Genomic DNA, 20,071 nt, shown 5'->3' on the forward strand with positions numbered 1-20,071 from the left:
TAAGGTAGATCCCAGGAAGTTTCTAGTACAAGCCACGGCCACCAACCCCCTCACCTTTTCCACACATCTTCCATCACCACCACAAAGCCTGAGAGACGGCGTCACCGGCTAAGAGGCCCGCTTCCCCCTTCAGGGGAGGAATGACACAATTTAGCAGATCTCATTAAAGTAACAAAGTTAGATATATTGTAAAAACTCAAAACTTTGTCATTTAATTTTGTTCAAACAAAAAATAGACCTATACATCTTGCCTATAATGGTTATTAAGAAACTTGTATGGAAATAAACATACTCGTGTCTTAATAAATACCATTACAGGCTCGCTGCGTAATATATTAATTATGATTAATTGATTTTGTATCCACTCTGGTTTACACTCATTTTTTTTTTGTTGTAGCTTGGCGCAGAGCGTGAAGATCATGTTGGCTGTGGCTATCTTCATTACCCATGGTCTGCAGTGTTACGTGGCAGTGGATATCACATGGAACCAGTATCTGGCTCCTCGTGCTGAAAAATTTGAACATCAACTCTTACTGGAGTATGGCGTGAGGACTTTCTTGGTGCTTCTTACTTGTGAGTATTTCCTGGTAACTTGCTTTAGAAGCTTAGAAAACCCTGACTTTTGGAACCCAGGGCCGTCCATAGCAATTCACGATTTGAGAACACAAAAGTTCGCAATCATTTTAGGGAATTTTTTTGCAATGAAGCTAGTCATTTCATGTTTTTATGGAAAAGTGGCAATCGCAATATAACAAAAATGTTACCATAATAGGAGATTTTATTTATAAATAATGGTAACTTCTCAACATGAGTTTTCCTGTGAGAAGAAGACAGACAGACAGACAGACAGATGGACAGAAGGAGGGATACATATATAAAAGTCCTCTAGATCAATAGCGTTCAAACTACAGTACTTAACTCTGAGCCCCTCATTGACCCCAGCGAAAGTAACGAGCCCCTCATTGCCATATGCGCTTTTATTTAAAAATTGTAATATTCGTTTGTTTAATCCACAGCGAGATATAAAGTAAGGCACGAGATAACCTTAGGCAGGTTGAAGCAGGCATTAAACATTTCCCAAAAATAAAATACGGTACTGTAGTTTTTTCCTGTGTCCTGCTCATTGGCTGAATGGTCAGTATTGAGGCATTCGTTTCAAAGGACCCCGGGTTCGATTTCTGGCTGGGTTGGGGAATTTAATGTGGCTCGGGGACTCGGTGTTTGTGTTTGTCCCAACAATTTCCTCTTCATCTTCAGACAACACACACGGACACTACCAATTACTACAGAAACACGCAATTCCATATAGGGTTGGCGTCAGAAAGGGCATTCGGCTGAAAAACAGGGCCAGATTAACATGGATGACGCCGTTCGCACCCGCGACCCCACAGATGTGGGAAAAGCAGTAGTAGAAGAAGAAAAAGAAGAAGATACTGTAGATTTTTAAGTATAGAGTATTCAGTTGTGTTCGTGAGAATATATATTGCAAAAATTACTTTTGTTGGCTCTGGCCACTCCTCTGAAAGTACAACGTTGATAATAAATTTCTTCACCATTCTTTAATCTCCTCATTGAATGATGATGCCAAGATAGGCGGAAACTCCTTTGCCAAACATTTGAATTTCTTATGTTGGCAGTTTAACACATATGATGAAGTTAAAATAAATACATTATACCATTTTTGGTCTTCGATTGGTCCGTACTGACGAAGCTCATGAAAAAAGCCACATTTAGTTGGTGGGTCCGCCCTATCAATATTTATTATAAAATTCGTGAGTGGTACATGTTTCGAGAGATGGCCCACTCTATTCATCAGCGAACTTGACATCTCAGGTGGTAGGATTCCAAGTATAATCACTTCGGCCTCCATATCCTCGCGTTCGGATAATGTATAAAATTAAATACTGTACTTCTTTGGCGGCCAATTTTTATGGCGTTGAGTGTACATGGTAGTAGGTGGGGAGTCGTTAAGCTGGGAACTGCTACAGTTCCATTCATACAGAAAGATCTTCTCCCAAGCTAAGTAGGCCTTGACCTACAGCAACAGTTGACTATGTCTCCATAAAAATATTTAGCCTATCAGACGGAGAGGGCCTCGCTAAGTTGTGAGGTGTTAGCTCGAGCATTTCAGGGGGCCTTGGAGAGCTCACTCGGATGTTATCACGTGCAGTCGACGCTGGTCACTGGTCGTCTCTATTTCGGGCCATCTGACAACTTTGGACATACCGCCAACATGTGCTGTGACTAATGAATAGTGGAGGGGGAAGAAACTCAATAACAACTTCTCTGGCACGTTGAGGTCATTAAACAATGACAGTGTCTACTCTTAGAATAGGCATACCATTAAGTAAATACAAAAAGTATGTTGGCCAAGACCATACATTTGTTTAAAAATATATTTATTGCTCATTGAAAAATTGCAATAGATGTTACCTTGTCTCATGCAAGAGAACATTTTAGACGGAAGTTTCTACAGTTCCGTTCTTTAAGGTATCGGAATTTCGTAAAATACTTTTCTTTCCCATGTCGTTCCGAATTTCGGATGTTTATGTTCTTCAAAATAATGTGCAAAGTCGAACTTAACGACACCGTACACTAGTTACTTACAGTACTCAACCAACAACAACAAAACCTACCAACAGAAACCACTTTCAATGCATGTAAAAAGTTACTTATATCGCTACTCTGCGTCATGGGGGGGGGGAAGCGTACGTTCAAACATGTGACAGCAACAAATTGATGCATCGAAATCAGGGTTTCCAGCCTTTCCTGTGATGGGCAGTTCTCCTGTTTATTAACCAGGATCACTTCCACTTCAGTCTTTTAAACGACGCGCAGGTCGCCTACGGGCATCACATCGAAAGACCTGCACCTGGCGAGCCGAACATGTCCTCGAACACTCTCGGCACTAAAAGCCATACGCCATTTCATTTCAGTCTTATAAATGTTTTCCGGGACTGCTTTATTTTGCCCATCCTGTATAATGTTCATCTGAAGCAGCAAATATCCACATCTACGTACTGAATAGATTAACAAGCACAAAGAAGAGAACACAAAGCAAAGAATATCAAAGCGTGTGGTAGCGTCTATCGATTCAGAATCAAGCACACTGAAAGGAGAAATCGTACTTCTCCTAACTTTGATCACAAGGTCCTCGCTGTCTGTAATAGGCTACTGGTGCACCGTTCTTTGCCGGAGAGTTAATACGCAAAATTTTTATTGAACTTGAGAGTTACTTAAACTGGACAAATAATATCAAATTATGTACATGGAGAGGAGCTTTCATTTGTATTCCCGGTTATAGTAAACATTCAGGAAAGTTGCAAGAAATTAAACATACAGGCGGGTCTTCTTTTTCAAAACGAAAATTTAGAACAATTCCTCTTTTTCAGGACGTATGTCAACCCCAGCTTTACCTATCAATATAGTAAAATCTTTGTAAGTATAGATACAATTCAGATCTATTTATGTGTAGATATTTTTGGGAACATGAGCAGTACAGATAGAAAGTTCAAAATGTATAAATATAGGATTAATTTTGGCAAGCGCATCGAACATTTTAAAGGTCGCTAACCGGTGGCAGAGCCCACCGAAGCCCAACAGCCTCCTACGCGTGGACGCCTCCACGTGGGCATGAAAGAAGGAAAGAAAAGAAGACTTAAAATAAATGTTATTATTAAATGTACGGTACTCGATTCTTACCGAGGATCCTGGAAATGCTTTCCCGAGACTTACATGCCCCACTGACGTCTCTGGATACAGATTCCCTTGACACGGCGCAGTTTTGTTTGGAAAATTAATGACATTTCGAGGCGAATATTTTTTCTCAGATCTCTCTTTCCTTTAATTTTTCCTCACGTCTGAAGCTTACAATAGGTGAATCCATTAGAGCAGCCTGGCCATATGCTACCTGTAGAAAAGTCAGTATCTTTATAAAGATCAGATCCGTGTCGGTTCGTCGTTATTCCACTTATCCTTAAATGCTGCTAAAAACTGTACCAAATTTGTTAAGATGATTCATGAAAAGATTATCTGTGTTTTTAATTTTAGATACTAAAAATCCTCAAGTAATAAACAATAAATTAAATTAAAACCATTTTCACATAAACTAAAGGAATAATTCCAATTATTGTGCAACACGTTTTCAAACATTTGAAGAATGTGTGAGTTAGCTGCGACTTATCTGCTGGCTTCCCATACAGACGGCCAAAGTTCGAATCCCGATGGATTCTAGGATGATAAACAAATCACGCGTAATCAGAAAGGATATCTAACTTTAGAATCGTGCCAAGAACCAAACATGAGTCGTGGTAGTTAGTCAACCCTGTAATACCTGAGATGATGTAAAATTAAACTCGTGTCATTGCCCCGAGATGGTTTTCAGGCACACCACAAATGGAGCTGAGCTATGCGTATAGTTAATCCACATGTGAGCCCTCCTGCCATTCTGCCATTCTTAAATCTCTGGCAGTACCGGGAATCGAACCCGGTCCTCCGGCGACGGCAGCTAATAGTGCTAACGGTTACGCTACGGAGGCGGATCTAGATTAAGGTGAAGAAATTGGATCAGGACGCTGGTCTAGCTACTCGAGTCCTTATCTGGGTGCCCCCAGGATCAAATTTGATGATGATGCTTGTTGTTTTAAGGGCCCCAGGATCAAATTTGATGTTGAAAGTTTCAAACCAGTTTGAACCAAAGCGATGTTATTTTCTTACACGAGATGGTTCTGTGATTTATGCTAATCAGCCCTCATCTTACCATTTTTGTTTTGTTTTTATTTTACGTCACCTCGACACTGATAAGTTTCCTGGCGACGTGACGGTGGGATAAGAAAGAGCTAGGACTGGGGGGAAGCAACTGTGGCCTTAATTAAGGTACAGCACCAGTGCTTGCTTGGTGTGAAAATGGGGAAACCACAGCTCACAGCTACATGACGCAAACTGCATAGCCAACTCGCTCCAACTTGTCTTGAAGACCACAACGACTGAGACATCTTTTGATAGTGATGTCCAATAAAGTTGCTTGTTTAAGGTATAGTTCGTCTTTGGGGCTGTGGAATCTTTCTCTGATTATAATTCTTGAGCCTAGTACTATCTTCACGATGGTCCTTTCCTTGACCTCTAATTCACTGATCCCAGGGAATAACAAGATATGTAAAAAAATTAAAGTTCTCAGAGGAATCAATTTTTTTGTTTTCGAACAATTCGAAATCACCGATTCACTAAATGTTGTTAAACCATTCTGCGTTACATGGAACAGCTTTTTAAATAATGGCTTTGGTTTGAATTTGTTTAATTAAAAATATTAATAAAGTATCTGCTTTGTATCATCAACTAAAACTATTTGTTCTATCTTTGCTGGCAGGACCTAGTGTTTACAGTGCATTATGTCTTCTGGTATGGGCTAGAGCAATATTGTTACTTTCATAGATCTGTCTCAGTCTTATCCTTGGCTTTGCAATATGAAAGTGGCTGAGGTATGAGCGATGCTAGTAATGCCATTCCTTATGCAGCCAGTCCCTGCTATGATTGGTGTGAAAATGTTGCTCATAGGGTCGGTTGATGCATGCATTTCAGAGGGCTTGGCAGACTGATATGTAATCGAAACTCCTTGCTCGGTGAGGAAAACAACGGGAAACTACCTCACTCATTTCCCTAGTACGTTTCTTCAATGATGCCTGGGCCATCTATGACAGCTGATTGCGGAGCTGTTGAGGATCCAACCAGCCTTAACGGCTGAGGATATACGTATTGACCAGGCATTATTTTCAGTATGTGGACCAGTCAAAACCAAACTGGTGTGCATAACATTTGTGTATTGTTAGCTAGGCTAACAAATGCAGCTGTGTACAGTCACAGCCAATAATTCATTACATTTGATATAGTACACACAAAACAAACTGACTTATCTTATCGAAGCCACTTTTATTAACAATATTCAGAATATTAACAAGATAAGTTATCTGGTTCTTACTAGGGGCTGTTTAGTTTTCTTGAACAATCTGGAAATAGTCCGATACATTGGCTGATTCGTCAGCGTTGAGGCCTTCGCTCCAGAGGGTCCCGGGTTCGATTACCGGCCGGGTCCGGGATTTTAATTGTGTTTGATTAATTCTGGTTCGCGGACTGGGTGTTTGTGTTTGTTCCAACACTTTTCTCTTCATACTCAGACAACACACTACACTACCAACTACCATAGAAACGCTCAATAGTGATTACATCCTTCCATATAAGGTTCGCGTCAGAAAGAGCTTCCGGCCGTAAAACAGGGCCTAAACCACACGTGCGACACAGTTCGCACCCGCGACCCCACAGCTAGGAAGAGCGGTACAAGTAAGAGAAGAAGAAAAATCTGGAATTAAAATTTGGCTCTTTCTTCAGTATTATGACGAAATGACTTATCTCGTTAGTATCAAAGGTTAGAGAGCATTGACCTTAGTAGGTCAGTGCAAAAATTTAAAAAACGAACAATTACTTATCTGATTTTCCCCCGGGTGGGTGAATTTCTGTAATAATTTTATTCCTCTGATGGTTAGGATTTCTGCGACGTAAAGAGTTTCGCGTCTAATTACTGTAGTTTAGTCTATATTACTGTATTATTAATTATTCATGAAAGGCTCCAACGAGCAAAGCTCATTTTAAGGACGGTATATATTGGACATATATATATATTACGTTCAAACTGTAAAAAATTCCAGCATATTCGAAATTGAAACTGCTACAGTAATACCAATAATAATATAAATAACTAGAATAAAATTGAAAGACACTAAATTTTAGCCTAATACAAGAAACAATATTTGCATATTTTAACTTTGTAAATTTACAGAGATATATTTTTACATCTTTTAATTTTTAGTTTTTGTTTTATTATTATTTCTGTCTTCTTTTTACAGTCTCTCTCGCTGTGGCCATCCCAGATCTGGAACTCTTCATATCCCTGTTCGGAGCCCTCTGCTTGTCAGCGCTTGGGATTGCCTTCCCCGCGATCATAGATATGGCCGTCTTCTGGGACGAGAGATCTGGATGCGGCTTTTGGGTCATGCTCCTCAAGAACTTGTTCCTTGTGCTCTTTGCTGTACTGGGTTTGGTAACTGGAAGCTACATCAGCCTCAAGGAGATAGTTCATAAGTTTAGTTAGAGCATTTGAGTGGAGGAGCCGAAGTGAAATAATCATTTCCAGAGGTCTTGTGACCTGCAGACGGTGGAAAAGGTGCTTCCTTTAGGTTCAGGTCTTGCAGCGTTAGGGCAACTGTTGATTGTATATCTAGCACTACCTATTCATACGCTCAAGCAACTAGAAACCTAAAAACTAGAAAAGCATCTTGATCCACCTCATTTTACCAAAGAGTTTCAGGGCACTGAAGATAATCGTTCAGCGTTCTGTCAAGACAGTTAGTGAACTATGTGCGTGTAGAAAAGTGTGTACTGTAGAAGTCTATGAAATGTTTCAGTGTGGTTGACCATCACGCTCTACTACATTTATCAATATTCTTTCGGAAACTGGAGCTGAAGTGAACACAGTTTTGGAATATTATTGTGAACAGCTTAAGGACTTCGTAGAAGAAACTTCCGTGAAGCTTCTTGTCAGCAATGTTCATCTGCAGTGCAGATTTGAAGCAGACATAGAGACGATATTATTCTAGTGTATATTACATTGTAGATACCGGTACGTAGAGACCGTTATTAGTGCTATAAAGAGAAGATGATGACTGGAGTGCACTTGAAAGTAAGAACCACAAGATTCATGAACTTCGATACTTACGTCTTTCCTTTTCAGTGTGTGAGCTAAAATGTTTATATAAATTAACCTTCAACTCTGCATTCAAGGAAAACTTAGTGAAAATGTGGAGCTTTTCTTGAATGCAATGGCCCATTCCATTACCCACACGCTGTTAGCGTTAAGTTATTGTATTTTTAGAGAGTTGATTTTGAATGAAAGTCTGTATATTTACGAGAGGAGATTTGAGTGGAAAGGGCTATACTGTGTGTGGCATGAATCTCTTAACGAAGTGAAAAAATTTGTTTTATGAATTGTCAAGTTACCTCAGTCCAGGATATTAGCAAAATTTGTATTCTATTACCTCGTCATGAGTCATATTATTCTGCTGCATCGTGTGAAAAAAAAAAACGTACAGCCGTACTGAATTGGAATAGTGACTTTGGATGGAACAGTGGTTGTAGAAGAGAAGTACTGAGAGTGAATGTCAAAATCAAGGATACTCTAGTGTTTAGTCCGGCTCAAAGGTACTACACTAATTTTAAATAGAACAACTGCATAATACAAGTAAACAGGCAACATCAGCATAAGCGACTTAGTCGTGCCGAGTGAGCCAAATCATGAGAATCGTAATTAGAGATTATTATTTTATTGCCTTAACCAAACCATACACCTGTAGGGTAAATAGATCACTCTACGCCGAGTAACATGTAGTATCACTTCAACCAGATCATAACTGAAACTTAATAATACTATGTACAAACTAGTAACTTAAATGTCCAAATTTGTGAAAAATTCGTTGTGACATAAAGTATCTTGTAATGAAAAAAACTGCGGACGAGCATTCTTTAGGTTCACTTCGGTACGACATAGTCATTAGTTACCTGAATTGTGCAGTTGGAGTCTTTCAAAAATAAATTTTACTGCACAGCTTTTTTTCTACTTTTAATTTGATACATGAGTGTACTGTGCTTGCAGCCATCTGAAATTTAATAATAATAATAATAATAATAATAATAATAATAATAATAATAATAATAATAATAATAATAATAATAATAATAATAATAATAATAATAATATAATTGAGGGAGTTGTAGTTTGTATTTTTACGAGAAAAGAGTTGAGTGGAAAGGGCTATACTATGTGTATTATTATTATTATTATTATTATTATTATTATTATTATTATTATTATTATTTTCTTTTTTTTATTATTAGTCTATTATTAATTCCATAAACCAAATGTTTAAAATATAAACCAGCTTTGTACAAATATGACGTTAAAACTTCAGATATTGTTATAATATCATGAATGTATTTATAATATATATAGACGCTATTTATTATATTTTAAGTTACCTTCATAATTCTTCCTGTAGAGTGTATTTAAGAGGGGGAAATGTGTTAGAGTAGTAATTCTCAGTTGGCTGTGTTGTGGTACCTGACTTTGAGTTGCAAGGAAAGTAAAATTGTACGGTCCCATTTCCTTATAGTTCATAAATTGCTAATTCACTATGATGTAAGATAGAATCACCTGCTTAGTGGGTGATATTAAGGGCTGCAGTAGGCTGATTACAATTGTAATCTGTTTGGAAGAAAGAAGCCGTGCGCTTTATATTAAAGCGTTGGGGGCTGAGTTACGAAACTGGCAATGTTGTGTGGTGTAGGGTGCGAGGAATTGCCTGTCCTATTCATAGCATGAGACGCTATCCCCAGGAACGTAAGCACGTGTTCAGTAATTTTCCATCGCGACGGCTACCGACTTTGTGTGGGCCGTAAATACAGTCTAGAAATAATTAAATAAAGTACGCGGTGACTGTTTCAATTATCTTGTTATACATTATAGGCCTAATTAAAGTAGTTACTTTGATTTATTCTGACCTATCTTTGGCTTATGATTTTAATCTTCAGTACTTTAATTTCTTCCTCTAATTCTGAACATTACTTACCACATTATCCTAGTCACCTTTTTAAAATAATATTCAACTTCAGTCCGTAAGCTTTGTCCGTATAGCTGGGTTGAGTAGTTCTCTCGGTAGAGTGCTGGCCTTCTCAGCTCAAGTTGACAGGTTCGATCCTGGATCAGTCCGATGACATTTGAACGTGCTCAAATTTTTCAACCTCGTGTCAGTAAATTTACCGGCACGTTAAAGAATTCCTGTGGAACAAAATTCCGGTACCTCGGTGTTTCCAAAAAAACGTAAAGCTATTAACATTTTTATTTTACATATAATTTGAAATACGGTACAAGGTTGAATGTCAGTAGTGACAATTAAAAGAAAAAGCAACATTTTATAAAGACGTGCCTGGGGACTAGCCGTTCTTTCGTTCTGTTTTCTTTAAATGTGATCGCTGTGTCCTTTGTGATAATTTATAATTAATATTTATTAAAATGAATATATGAAACATTGGTGATAAATTGTTCGTGCTCCCAGAAAGGAGAGCTGGAAAAGAAGTTATGATTGTTGGCATGTTTTCACCTGGTGCAAGTATTAATACTCGCTTTGGATTATGTACAACAACATATCTGTGATGAAGATAAAATGTATTGATGTATGGGTAAATTAATGTTTGTATGAATGATGTATCTATGTATAGTCCACAAATATTTTGTATGTTGAGAGAAACAAGAATTATGTATACACATATAGATTTGTAATAAACCTACTTATTTTTGAAATCATAAATGTACTCCTTTTTACTTTATATTACTAAACCTATACTGTTCCTGAACATTTCCTTATTTATTTATCATATATTCTAGGAGTTTATATATATCGCACCTTGAGAAGAAGAGGGTCGCAAGTGCAAAATGATACTTATTAGATAATTGCAATGAAAGATTTAAAAAGGTCCAGTAAATTCAGTTTGTAATAGGCTATACTTTTATATATGTCATATATTTATGTATAATTTTAATATTTTTTTAAAATTCGTACATTGCAATTTTCTCAAAAGTATCATTTTTGCATTTTGTAGCCCTCTTCTTCCCAAGGTGCGATATGTCCAGTGCCATGCATATATAGCATTTACAGGTCTTAGAGAAAGAAACAGTGTGAAAATGCAAACAAAAATAAAATGAATACAAAACGAACCACAACATTTTTTATGAATTTCAATTGCATTCTCAGGTTTTAGAGAAAGAAATCGTCTGAAAATGCAAACAAAGTTAAAATTCATACAAAACGAATCGCAACATTTATTATGATTTTGAACATCCTAAAAAATAGCATCCGTAGTTAACTACTTAGTCCGCCTCTGTGGTGTAGTGGTTAGTGTGATTAGCTGCCACCCGCGCAGGCCCGGGTTCGATTCCCGGCTCTGCCACGAAATTTCAAAAGTGGTATGAGGGCTGGAACGGGGTCCACTCAGCCTCGGGAGGTCAACTGAGTAGAGGTGAATTCGATTCCCACCTCATCCATCCTGGAAGTGGTTTTCCGTGGTTTCCCACTTCTCCTCCAGGCAAATGCCGGGATGGTACCTAACTTAAGGCCACCGCCGCTTCCTTCCCTATTGCTTGTCTATCCCTTCCAATCTTCCCATCCCCCCGCAAGGCCCCTGTACAGCATAGCAGGTGAGGCCACTTGGGCGAGGTACTGGTCATCCTCCCCAGTTGTATCCCACGACCCGATGTCTGAAGCTCCAGGACACTGCCCTTGAGGCGGTAGAGGTGGGATCTCTCGCTGAGTCCGAGGAAAAAACCGACCCTGGAGGGAAAACAGGTTAAGAAAGAGAGAAACAAAAGTTAACTACTTAAATTAATTAAAACATTCTTTAAGGGGTGTTGAAACCAAACAAATAGTGCCATTTTTAGAATTTCTCCCATAAAACGTTAACATTTCCTGATTAATTCGGGATGCCTTTTAATAAACTTATTCCATAAACCATTATTCCGTTTTCTCACGTAGGCCTACTTCTCTTGAAGTTCCCAGCCGAAATGGCAGACAAGGCTTCGTTATTTATATTGAGGTGTTTGGTTTGTAAAGTAAGATATGGCTGGATGATGCGGAGAAAGATCTACATCATCTGTGAGTCCTAGGTTGGTGGAGGAAAAGATGGAACAGACCGGAATGGGCGGAAGTCATCAAGGAGGCCAAGGCCCTTCAATCCATGAAGTAAGTAAGAAAGTAAGTAAGTACTTAAGTAAGTAAGTATGTAAGCTTAGTAATTTTTTTTGTAACCCATAAGGGGAGACCAGAGATATGTTACCGATTTTGATCAAAATTCGGGAGGTTGGTGTACGTTGAAAACAAACACATCCGTGCCCGATGGTCTGTGCCATTGACCCTTATTTAACGAGGAAATAGTCTCTTAAATATAACAGTCTCTGCGCGTGAGTAGCTGTAGCACAGCTCGTATAGTTATCAGTGTCCCTGATTTCCACGCTGGTGTCTCGGGTTCGAGGCACGCGCCGCTTTGTTTTAATTTTTGACATAAATATGCCTAATGGGTGGGGGTCCGACTCATTGGCTGAACGGTCAGCGTACTGGCCTTCGGTTCAGAGGGTCCCGGGTTCGATTCCCGGCCGGGTCGGGGATTTTAACCTTCAGTGGTTAATTCCAATGGCTCGGGGCTGGGTGTTTGTTCTGTCCCCATCTCTGCAACTCACACACCACACATAACACTATCCTCCACTACAATAAGACGCAGTTACCTACACTTGGCAGATGCCGCCCACCCTCATCGGAGGGTCTGCCTTACAAGGGCTGCAACCGGCTAGAAATAGCCACACGAAAAAGAATGGGTAGGGGTCTTCTGAAATTAGCGGTACGTAATGTGTAACGCGATATTACCTAGCAACAGTCCGGCTCCATGACTAAATGGTTAGCGTGTTTGCCTTCAGTCCAGAAGGTTCCAGGTTTGGACCCCGGCCGGGTCGGAGATTTAATCTTAAAATGGTTAATTCCCTTAGCTCGGGGACTGGGTGTTTGTGCTGTCTCCAACATACCTGCAACTCACACACCACACCTAACACTATTCTCCACCACAATAACACGCACTTACCTATACATGGCAGATGCCATCCACCCTCATCAGAGGGTCTGCCTAACAAGGGCTGCACTCGGCTAGAAATAGACACAGAAATTATTATTACCTAGCAACAACTGATGGTTGGTCGTGGCCGAGAGACACATAAGAAATGTTTATGAGCATTTGATTTTCATAAAGGGAAATTTGGAAGCATTTTTCTTTATTACTTTTTCTGTTGTTGTCTTTGTCCATGCCGACTAGGAAATGCGAAAATAAACCATAAGCTTACTGTATCATAAACTCCTTTATTATTTATTATATTGCCACCTAAGGCTTGACAAAACTTCTCTTTTTCAGTTGCTTCTTGTGAAGAAAGTATAAATCTGTGTACGTTTTACAAATAAATGGAGAAAACGACCAACGGAAAAACTACCCCAGGTGGTATAAAATCCACCCCCAGTTTTGTTGGGGCAAGCAAGCCTTTGGATTCTGGGGAGCTTGCACCTTCATGTGAGAAGAAGAAACGTTTTAAGTTCTTGGCGACCATCAACATCAACTCCCTCCTAGAGACAGGAAAACTAAAACATACGCTAGATGTTTTAACTGAACACAACATCCTGATAACAGCTGTGCAAGAGACGAGATTCCTCGATCAAGAAGTGATAGAATCACAAGGTTATCGGATCTACAAAGGGCAACCCGGTGAAAGAGTGATGAAGAATGTGCCTCACTTGGGGACAGGCTTCATAGTCAGCAGCAGAATGATCAACTCCATCATCTCCTTTTCATCTCCAAATGGAAGAACGTCCACTATAGCTTTTAAAACTCTCAACAAAGCATACACAGTTGTTAACTTCCGTGCACCTACTAATGACACCAACAGGAAAGATATTGAAAATGTGGAAACCTTTTGGAGGGTACTCGAAGAGACAATGGACCGGATCCCAAAACACCACATAACTATTTTAATGGGAGACTTTAACGCCCAGATTGGCAAAGAGAGAAAATTCAAGAACATAGTTGGAGATTACCCAGCCCACAAGAGGACCAACAGGAATGGAGAAAGGCTGATTGACCTGTGCAGAAATTACAACTTAGTCCTCAAATCTACAGCTTTCAAACGCCTTCCTAGGAAAGCCATGACTTGGAGATGTCCTAACCCAATGCTTGGGGAATTCCAGCTGGACCACGTAGCGATCAGTAGAAGCAACAGCAAAGAAGTGCTGAATGTCAAAGTATTGAGAAGCGCAAACATTGATTCAGACCACTATCTTTCTTTGATCAAAACAAATTTCATCCCTCTTAAAAGCAGCAGGGAAAACCACTGCATCAAGTCGCGAATTCCAAGGTTCAATCCAGCCAGGCTGAAAGATAACAATAACTTCACCGAGACCCTGGCTAAAAACAAAGACAAAAAAGATTGGCCCCAACTACAGAAGGCACTAATAGATGCAGCGACAACCACCATCCCGGCAATCAGAAAGAACAAACATCTATGGTGGACAACTACTTGTGACAAAGCAATAGAAGAGAGAAAGCAAGCATGGCTAAAATGGAACCGTAACAAAAGTCTGAAAAATCATAAAAACTTCTTAGAAGTTAGGAAAACTGCTACTAAAATTATCAGGAACACCAAGAGGCAGTACAATAAAAATATCATTGAACAAGCAGAGAGGGATTTTCAAAGAAACAACACTAGAGACTTCTACCAAACTTTTAAATCTCTAATAACACCCTACTCAGCCCCTACACTTCACCTTCGGGGAGCTGACGGAAATCTGAAAATGAACAATGAAGAGTGCACCACAGTTCTAGCAGAGTATTTCAACAACCTTCTAAATTCAAGGGAACCCAAGGAGAAACTGCATTTCGAACCTCAGAATGTTACTAAGTCGGACTCTCTCCCACCAACAAAGGGGGAGATCAAGAAAGCCATTTCAGAATTGAAATGTAACAAAGCAGCGGGCGAGGATGGAATCATAGCAGAGCTCTGGAAATACGCTGATGAGGAGTCAATCCAAAGTATCCATGAAATCATATCAAACATCTGGGTGACAGAAGCGTTACCTAGCGACTGGACCTCAGCTATCATCCACCCGTTACACAAAAAAGGCGACAAATCAGATCTCAACAACTACAGAGGGATTTCCCTTGTATCAGTGACGTATAAGATACTCTCCAAAGTATTACTCACAAGAGTAGAGGCTCAACTAGACTCCTGCATCGGAGAGTACCAGGCTGGGTTTCGCAAGTCAAGGTCATGCGCCGAACAAATCTTGAACCTCAAAACCATCATCACTTACAAAAACCTAAGCGCCTCACCCTACGTGGCAACATTTGTTGACTTTCAGAAGGCCTACGATTCAGTAGATAGAGAGTCACTCTTCCAGGCACTCGCTGAACTGGGACTAGATAAGAAAACCTTGAATCTAGTGAAAGCAACTCTTACCAACACTACTGCCAGAATCAAATTCAGAGGGGAACTGTCCCAGAGATTTGAGATCAAAACAGGTGTTAGACAAGGGGATGGCCTATCTCCAATCCTCTTTAATTGCCTACTTGAAAAAGTCATTCGTGAGTGGACGAAAATGCTACAGGATGACTCTGGATTGAGAATTGGCTACAAGAAAGACAAGTTAACAGTCAACTGTTTAGCCTTCGCAGACGACCTTACACTCCTGGCATCCAGTGTGGAGGAAGCTATCCATCAACTATCCTCTCTCGACCACATAGCAGCTAAAGTAGGGCTGAAGATCGCCATCAACAAAACACAGTTTATCACCAACATCAAAGATGCACCCAAATCAATCCCACTGGGGGACAAAACAGTACAAAGGACTAACTCCTTCAAATACCTAGGAGAATGGATAACCCCAAACATGAATGAAGATCAGGCCATGAACAGCAGATGCATCAAATTGGAAAATGCCTACCACCTATGTAAGAGTATGTACAAATCCAAATCCCTCTCCCTTAACCTCAAAATCAGGCATTACACTACTGTAGTGAGACCGTCAGTACTATACGCCTCAGAATGCCTAAACATGGTAAGAAAAGGGCAACTTAGAAAACTGGAGCTGAAGGAAAGGAAGATCCTGAGAAAAATCATGGGCCCCATTAAAGAAGAAGGCAAGTACAGAATCAGGCACAACAACGAACTGTACCAACAATTGGAGAGCATTACAACATCTATGAGGAAGAGGAGATTGAACTTCTACGGTCATGTCATGAGAATGGACAATCAGAGGCTCACCTCCAGAATCTTCCACACCATCTCTAGAGGGAAAGCGACTAATGCCAAGTGGGCAAGACTCGTCAGAAAAGACCTTCAAGAATTGGACATTGCTCCCAGTGAAATTTATGACAGGAATAGGTACAGAACGTTGATCAGAACGTCAAACTCTCTCCAGTCACTAACAGAAAAAACAGTACGTCCGGGAGGAGGTGTGAAATGGACTCAGGAGCGAAAAGACATTCACAGTGCAAGAATGAAGGAGTACTGGTCAGAGAAGAAAGCTGCTAGAGATAAGAACCACGTGGTCCATAGCAGACCCAAACGGAACTAAAAAAAAAAAAAAAAAATAAGTAAACAATAAAAGTAAATATATAATTATGAATACATGCACTGATTAGTTAGTACATATTAGGTGTCGGATTGATTTTTAGGTTAACGTTATTGAATGCCATACATTTTTATTGACCTGGTGGGGAGATCTCAAGCCGGCCCCACGGTGTAGGCCTCGAGTTCGATTTCCGGTTAGGTCAGGGATTTTTACCTGGATCTGAGGGCTGGTTCGAGGTCCACTTAGCCTACGTGAATACAGTTGAGGAGCTATCTGACGGTGATATGGCAGCCCCGGTCAAGAAAGCCAAGAATAACGGCCGAGATTCATTCGTCGTGCTGACCACACGCCACCTCATAATCTGCAGGCCGTCGGGATGAGGAGCGGTCGCTTGGTAGGCCAAGGTCCTTCGGGACTGCCGCACCATGGGGTTTGGTGTTTTTTGTTGTTGAGATGCGTCAGCATTATCATCACACAGGTATGCGTTAATTTGATCATGCTGTGATGTATTGTTTACAACTTACATCGGTTTTTTATTTCAAGTATTAGCTGTCTTACTCAGACTGAATTTTTGGCATTCCTACTGGCCGACGTTACTGTTAAATGTTTGGTTACAGAAGCAATTATTGTACTCTCATCCAATTTCACATTCTTTTACGAATAAATATAGAAGACTCCCTCTCAGTAATACAAGTTGGTTGTTATTTAGTACTTTCATAACTTGTCACTTGCTTATTAAGGCTGCATATAGATGTCAGCACTCTTCTGAGAATTTCATATTACAACTAGCAAATATAACAAGCGCCTAAAGACAGTCCCGTACTATATATATTCAATGAAGTCGATTTATAGCGTGCGTGGTCCAATGTTCATGTAGAATTAGATGATTCTATCTTTCATATAAGTGATTCGAACTATGAAATATACGTGCACAAACAGCAAAATGTACGTATAATCCAGAAATAGACAAAATCTAACATATAAGGAATAGAGATACGACGAAACGTCATAGGACCAAAGTTGTAGATCACTTCAAATTGAACAGAGATTGTGCCATCCGTCTTGTGATAGAACTTACCGTTTAGCCGCGAAATCCCTCGAAACGAAGGTCTGCACCGACATTAAAATTGCCTCAATATTTCGATATTTTTCGAAAGTAAGAAATGAAATATTTAAAGATCTTGGAAGCTTTGCGTCAATTACAGCCTAAGATATATAATTTTGCCAAGGTTGTCTTTTCTAGCTCGTCTGGCTGATTGTGTCTCAATCTTGCTTTGGGTTGGCGAGGGGGGGGGGGTAAAAATGAGGACTTTCAGGAAAATAAAGCTAAAAAAATATGCAGATGGTCATTATTACACTGAAAACGGATAACTATACGGAAATTTCGCCAAAATAGTCCACCTACAGACACACGGTCGTTACAATGTTTTTTATTTTTTATTTTAACCTTTCATGCTCGAGAATTGAAAAAAAAAGTAAACTTTAACCGTAATTACGCAAATGTATAATACTGGGGTTCGAATAAATATTGTAAATACGCCTTGGCATTGCTCAACGGTGATACATAAGATTCCACTCATGGGCATGAAGGTTCAATTAGGCACCGGTTACAGTTCATAGTAATCGTCAGCACGTTAATACTACCATCATGAGAGATTATAGCTTAAAACTACCTGAGGCTAATAGAAATCCTAATTTACAAATGAAAATACCGAAAATCTAGTTCAGTTGGAAGGGTGTTCCGATTTAATGAAATCATCATCGATAACAATATAATCAACAATAATCAAAGAACATAGTAAACATTGCATACAATAAGTGACGTACCTTTTAAACTATACATTAACATTGCTTTTGTTGGTTATTACCTCTTCCGCTCATACAGCGCTATAATGTTACTCTACCTTTACAATAATGGAAAAACCATCTGATGTTAAAGATCAATACACACAAATCCGAAAATATGAAAAAATAAGCCAATGATCTATCATTGTTAATACGAAAGTTGCTGGAGGCTTAAACATGCAATTGATGGTACAATCATCTCAAACTATTTATCTTATCCGCTGTAAATAAAGAAAAATATTCGTTTGTTCATGTCTATGTCCAGTTTTGGGCCAAACAATTGTCCTTTAGTATCCCATTAATGTCATTTACAACCATCGCATAAAATAACGACTTCTAATTAACAACTTGTGCGCTTACTAAAATAAATACCTGCAACGCCGTGGAACCTAAAAATGAAAATTACAGAACACTCAAAACTAGACTCTGCAGCTAACCACGGATAATAAATTGAAGAAGTTTTAAAACAGAAGAACAACTTATTTATGGTGTCCTCAAGCTCCTGCACCTAAACAAAAAAAATGGATAATCAAATCTAAATGCTACTATAATGAACAACCATGAATTGAAATGATCAAGACACACCAACATCTCGATTTGTCCACTGTCTCTCCTCTGGATTGCTGAAATTCTGCCAACATCAACAAGATACATGCACTAACACTACAGTTAGTCTACGGAAAATACTGTAAGTAGGTTGTATATTGGGTAGTATGACCCTAACTTTTATTCTTAATCAAAGTGCAACTTAAATGTATTCTTGGGGTAACATTAATTCGAAGACCTTCACCCCATACGTATCTATTATCATTCATATAATGCCTGTCTCATACTCATGTATCATATTAATATTATTGACGATCATTCACATGTCCATCTCGAAAACATTCTTCGGAAAACATTACCCTCACGGTACTATTATAAAATCACAACTGCTTGTCTATTCCGCCGTATCACATTGAAATTCGCATGGTGAGCCATTACTTTACAATATTCCAATATCAACATTCTTGGGATTTCTCGAAGACAACACTACATCATACGTAACGCATATTTCCCAATAAATAATCCATCATAACAATCGCTTACCATGACATAATCAATCACATCGACGACATTAACATTCAATAAATCATATAACTTCATATACGCACCATGTTTATTAAAATCTTTCATTCAAATATACAAGCTCACAACTACCGAAGACAATTATTCTCAATTCTAAACACACGTGAATTCTATAACCTGTGTATCCATGCGGTTTAATGAAACGTTTCTTTTATGAAGACTCGCTCAGGTCATATGAAATATCTGATTCATATAGAAAACTCCTTTACAGTTAACCACTTAATAAATACGTCTTAAATGCTTCCAATAAGACTTATTCATGAAGAGATTGGCAAATTAATTTCATCGAAGAGAAACCGTATCACGGAAACAATAACTAAACCATTATGAAATTCCTGTATTCGTGTACCTATAACTGTGCACTCGAAACTTAGATGAAATTAGCACATCATCAATTCGAATTCCAATCATTCCATCATTTAGGACGATTACAGCGCTCATCGATGTATATAAATGATTCTGCATCTTCGCTCAAGTTGCTTTATGTATAACACATTACGCTCATAAACGTGAAATAAAATATGTAACTACAGAATATATAATATAATAGAACAAATAAAGGACAAGTCTTTTGCACTCATCTTAACTGTGAGTTCTTGAAGATATAATTCGATCACCCCGGTCCTTGGAACATTGCCATTCCTTCATATTACCACATCCCGGTTTAGGCCTGCTTCATTACGTTGGCAGATCTTTCAACATGACAATTCTCCATATGATCCGTCGTAGAGTAACCTGCAACTTATAATTCAATTAGTACAATATTATACACCGAAATAAATATCTCAATATTCTGATGGCACACTCGCCTTGTATGTCTTTCTTTAAAGAACTATAGTTTC

The 20,071-nt window shown here is 39.0% G+C and overlaps 1 protein-coding gene across 2 annotated transcripts in view; it reads left to right on the forward strand.

The window, feature by feature from the left end:
• LOC136874019 (proton-coupled amino acid transporter-like protein CG1139) overlaps positions 1-10,409 on the forward strand; it is a 239,912-nt gene extending 229,503 nt beyond the window's left edge. For both annotated transcript variants that reach the window (XM_067147485.2, XM_067147484.2), the window contains exons 10-11: positions 398-573; positions 6,897-10,409. In XM_067147485.2, the coding sequence (XP_067003586.1) occupies positions 398-573; positions 6,897-7,141 (421 nt within the window). In that variant the 3' untranslated portion in view covers positions 7,142-10,409. The remainder of the gene's footprint in view (positions 1-397; positions 574-6,896) is intronic.
• Positions 10,410-20,071: the final 9,662 nt, after the last annotated feature.

Source organism: Anabrus simplex, chromosome 5 (assembly GCF_040414725.1).
Source record: "Anabrus simplex isolate iqAnaSimp1 chromosome 5, ASM4041472v1, whole genome shotgun sequence".
NCBI classification, from domain to species: domain Eukaryota; kingdom Metazoa; phylum Arthropoda; class Insecta; order Orthoptera; family Tettigoniidae; genus Anabrus; species Anabrus simplex.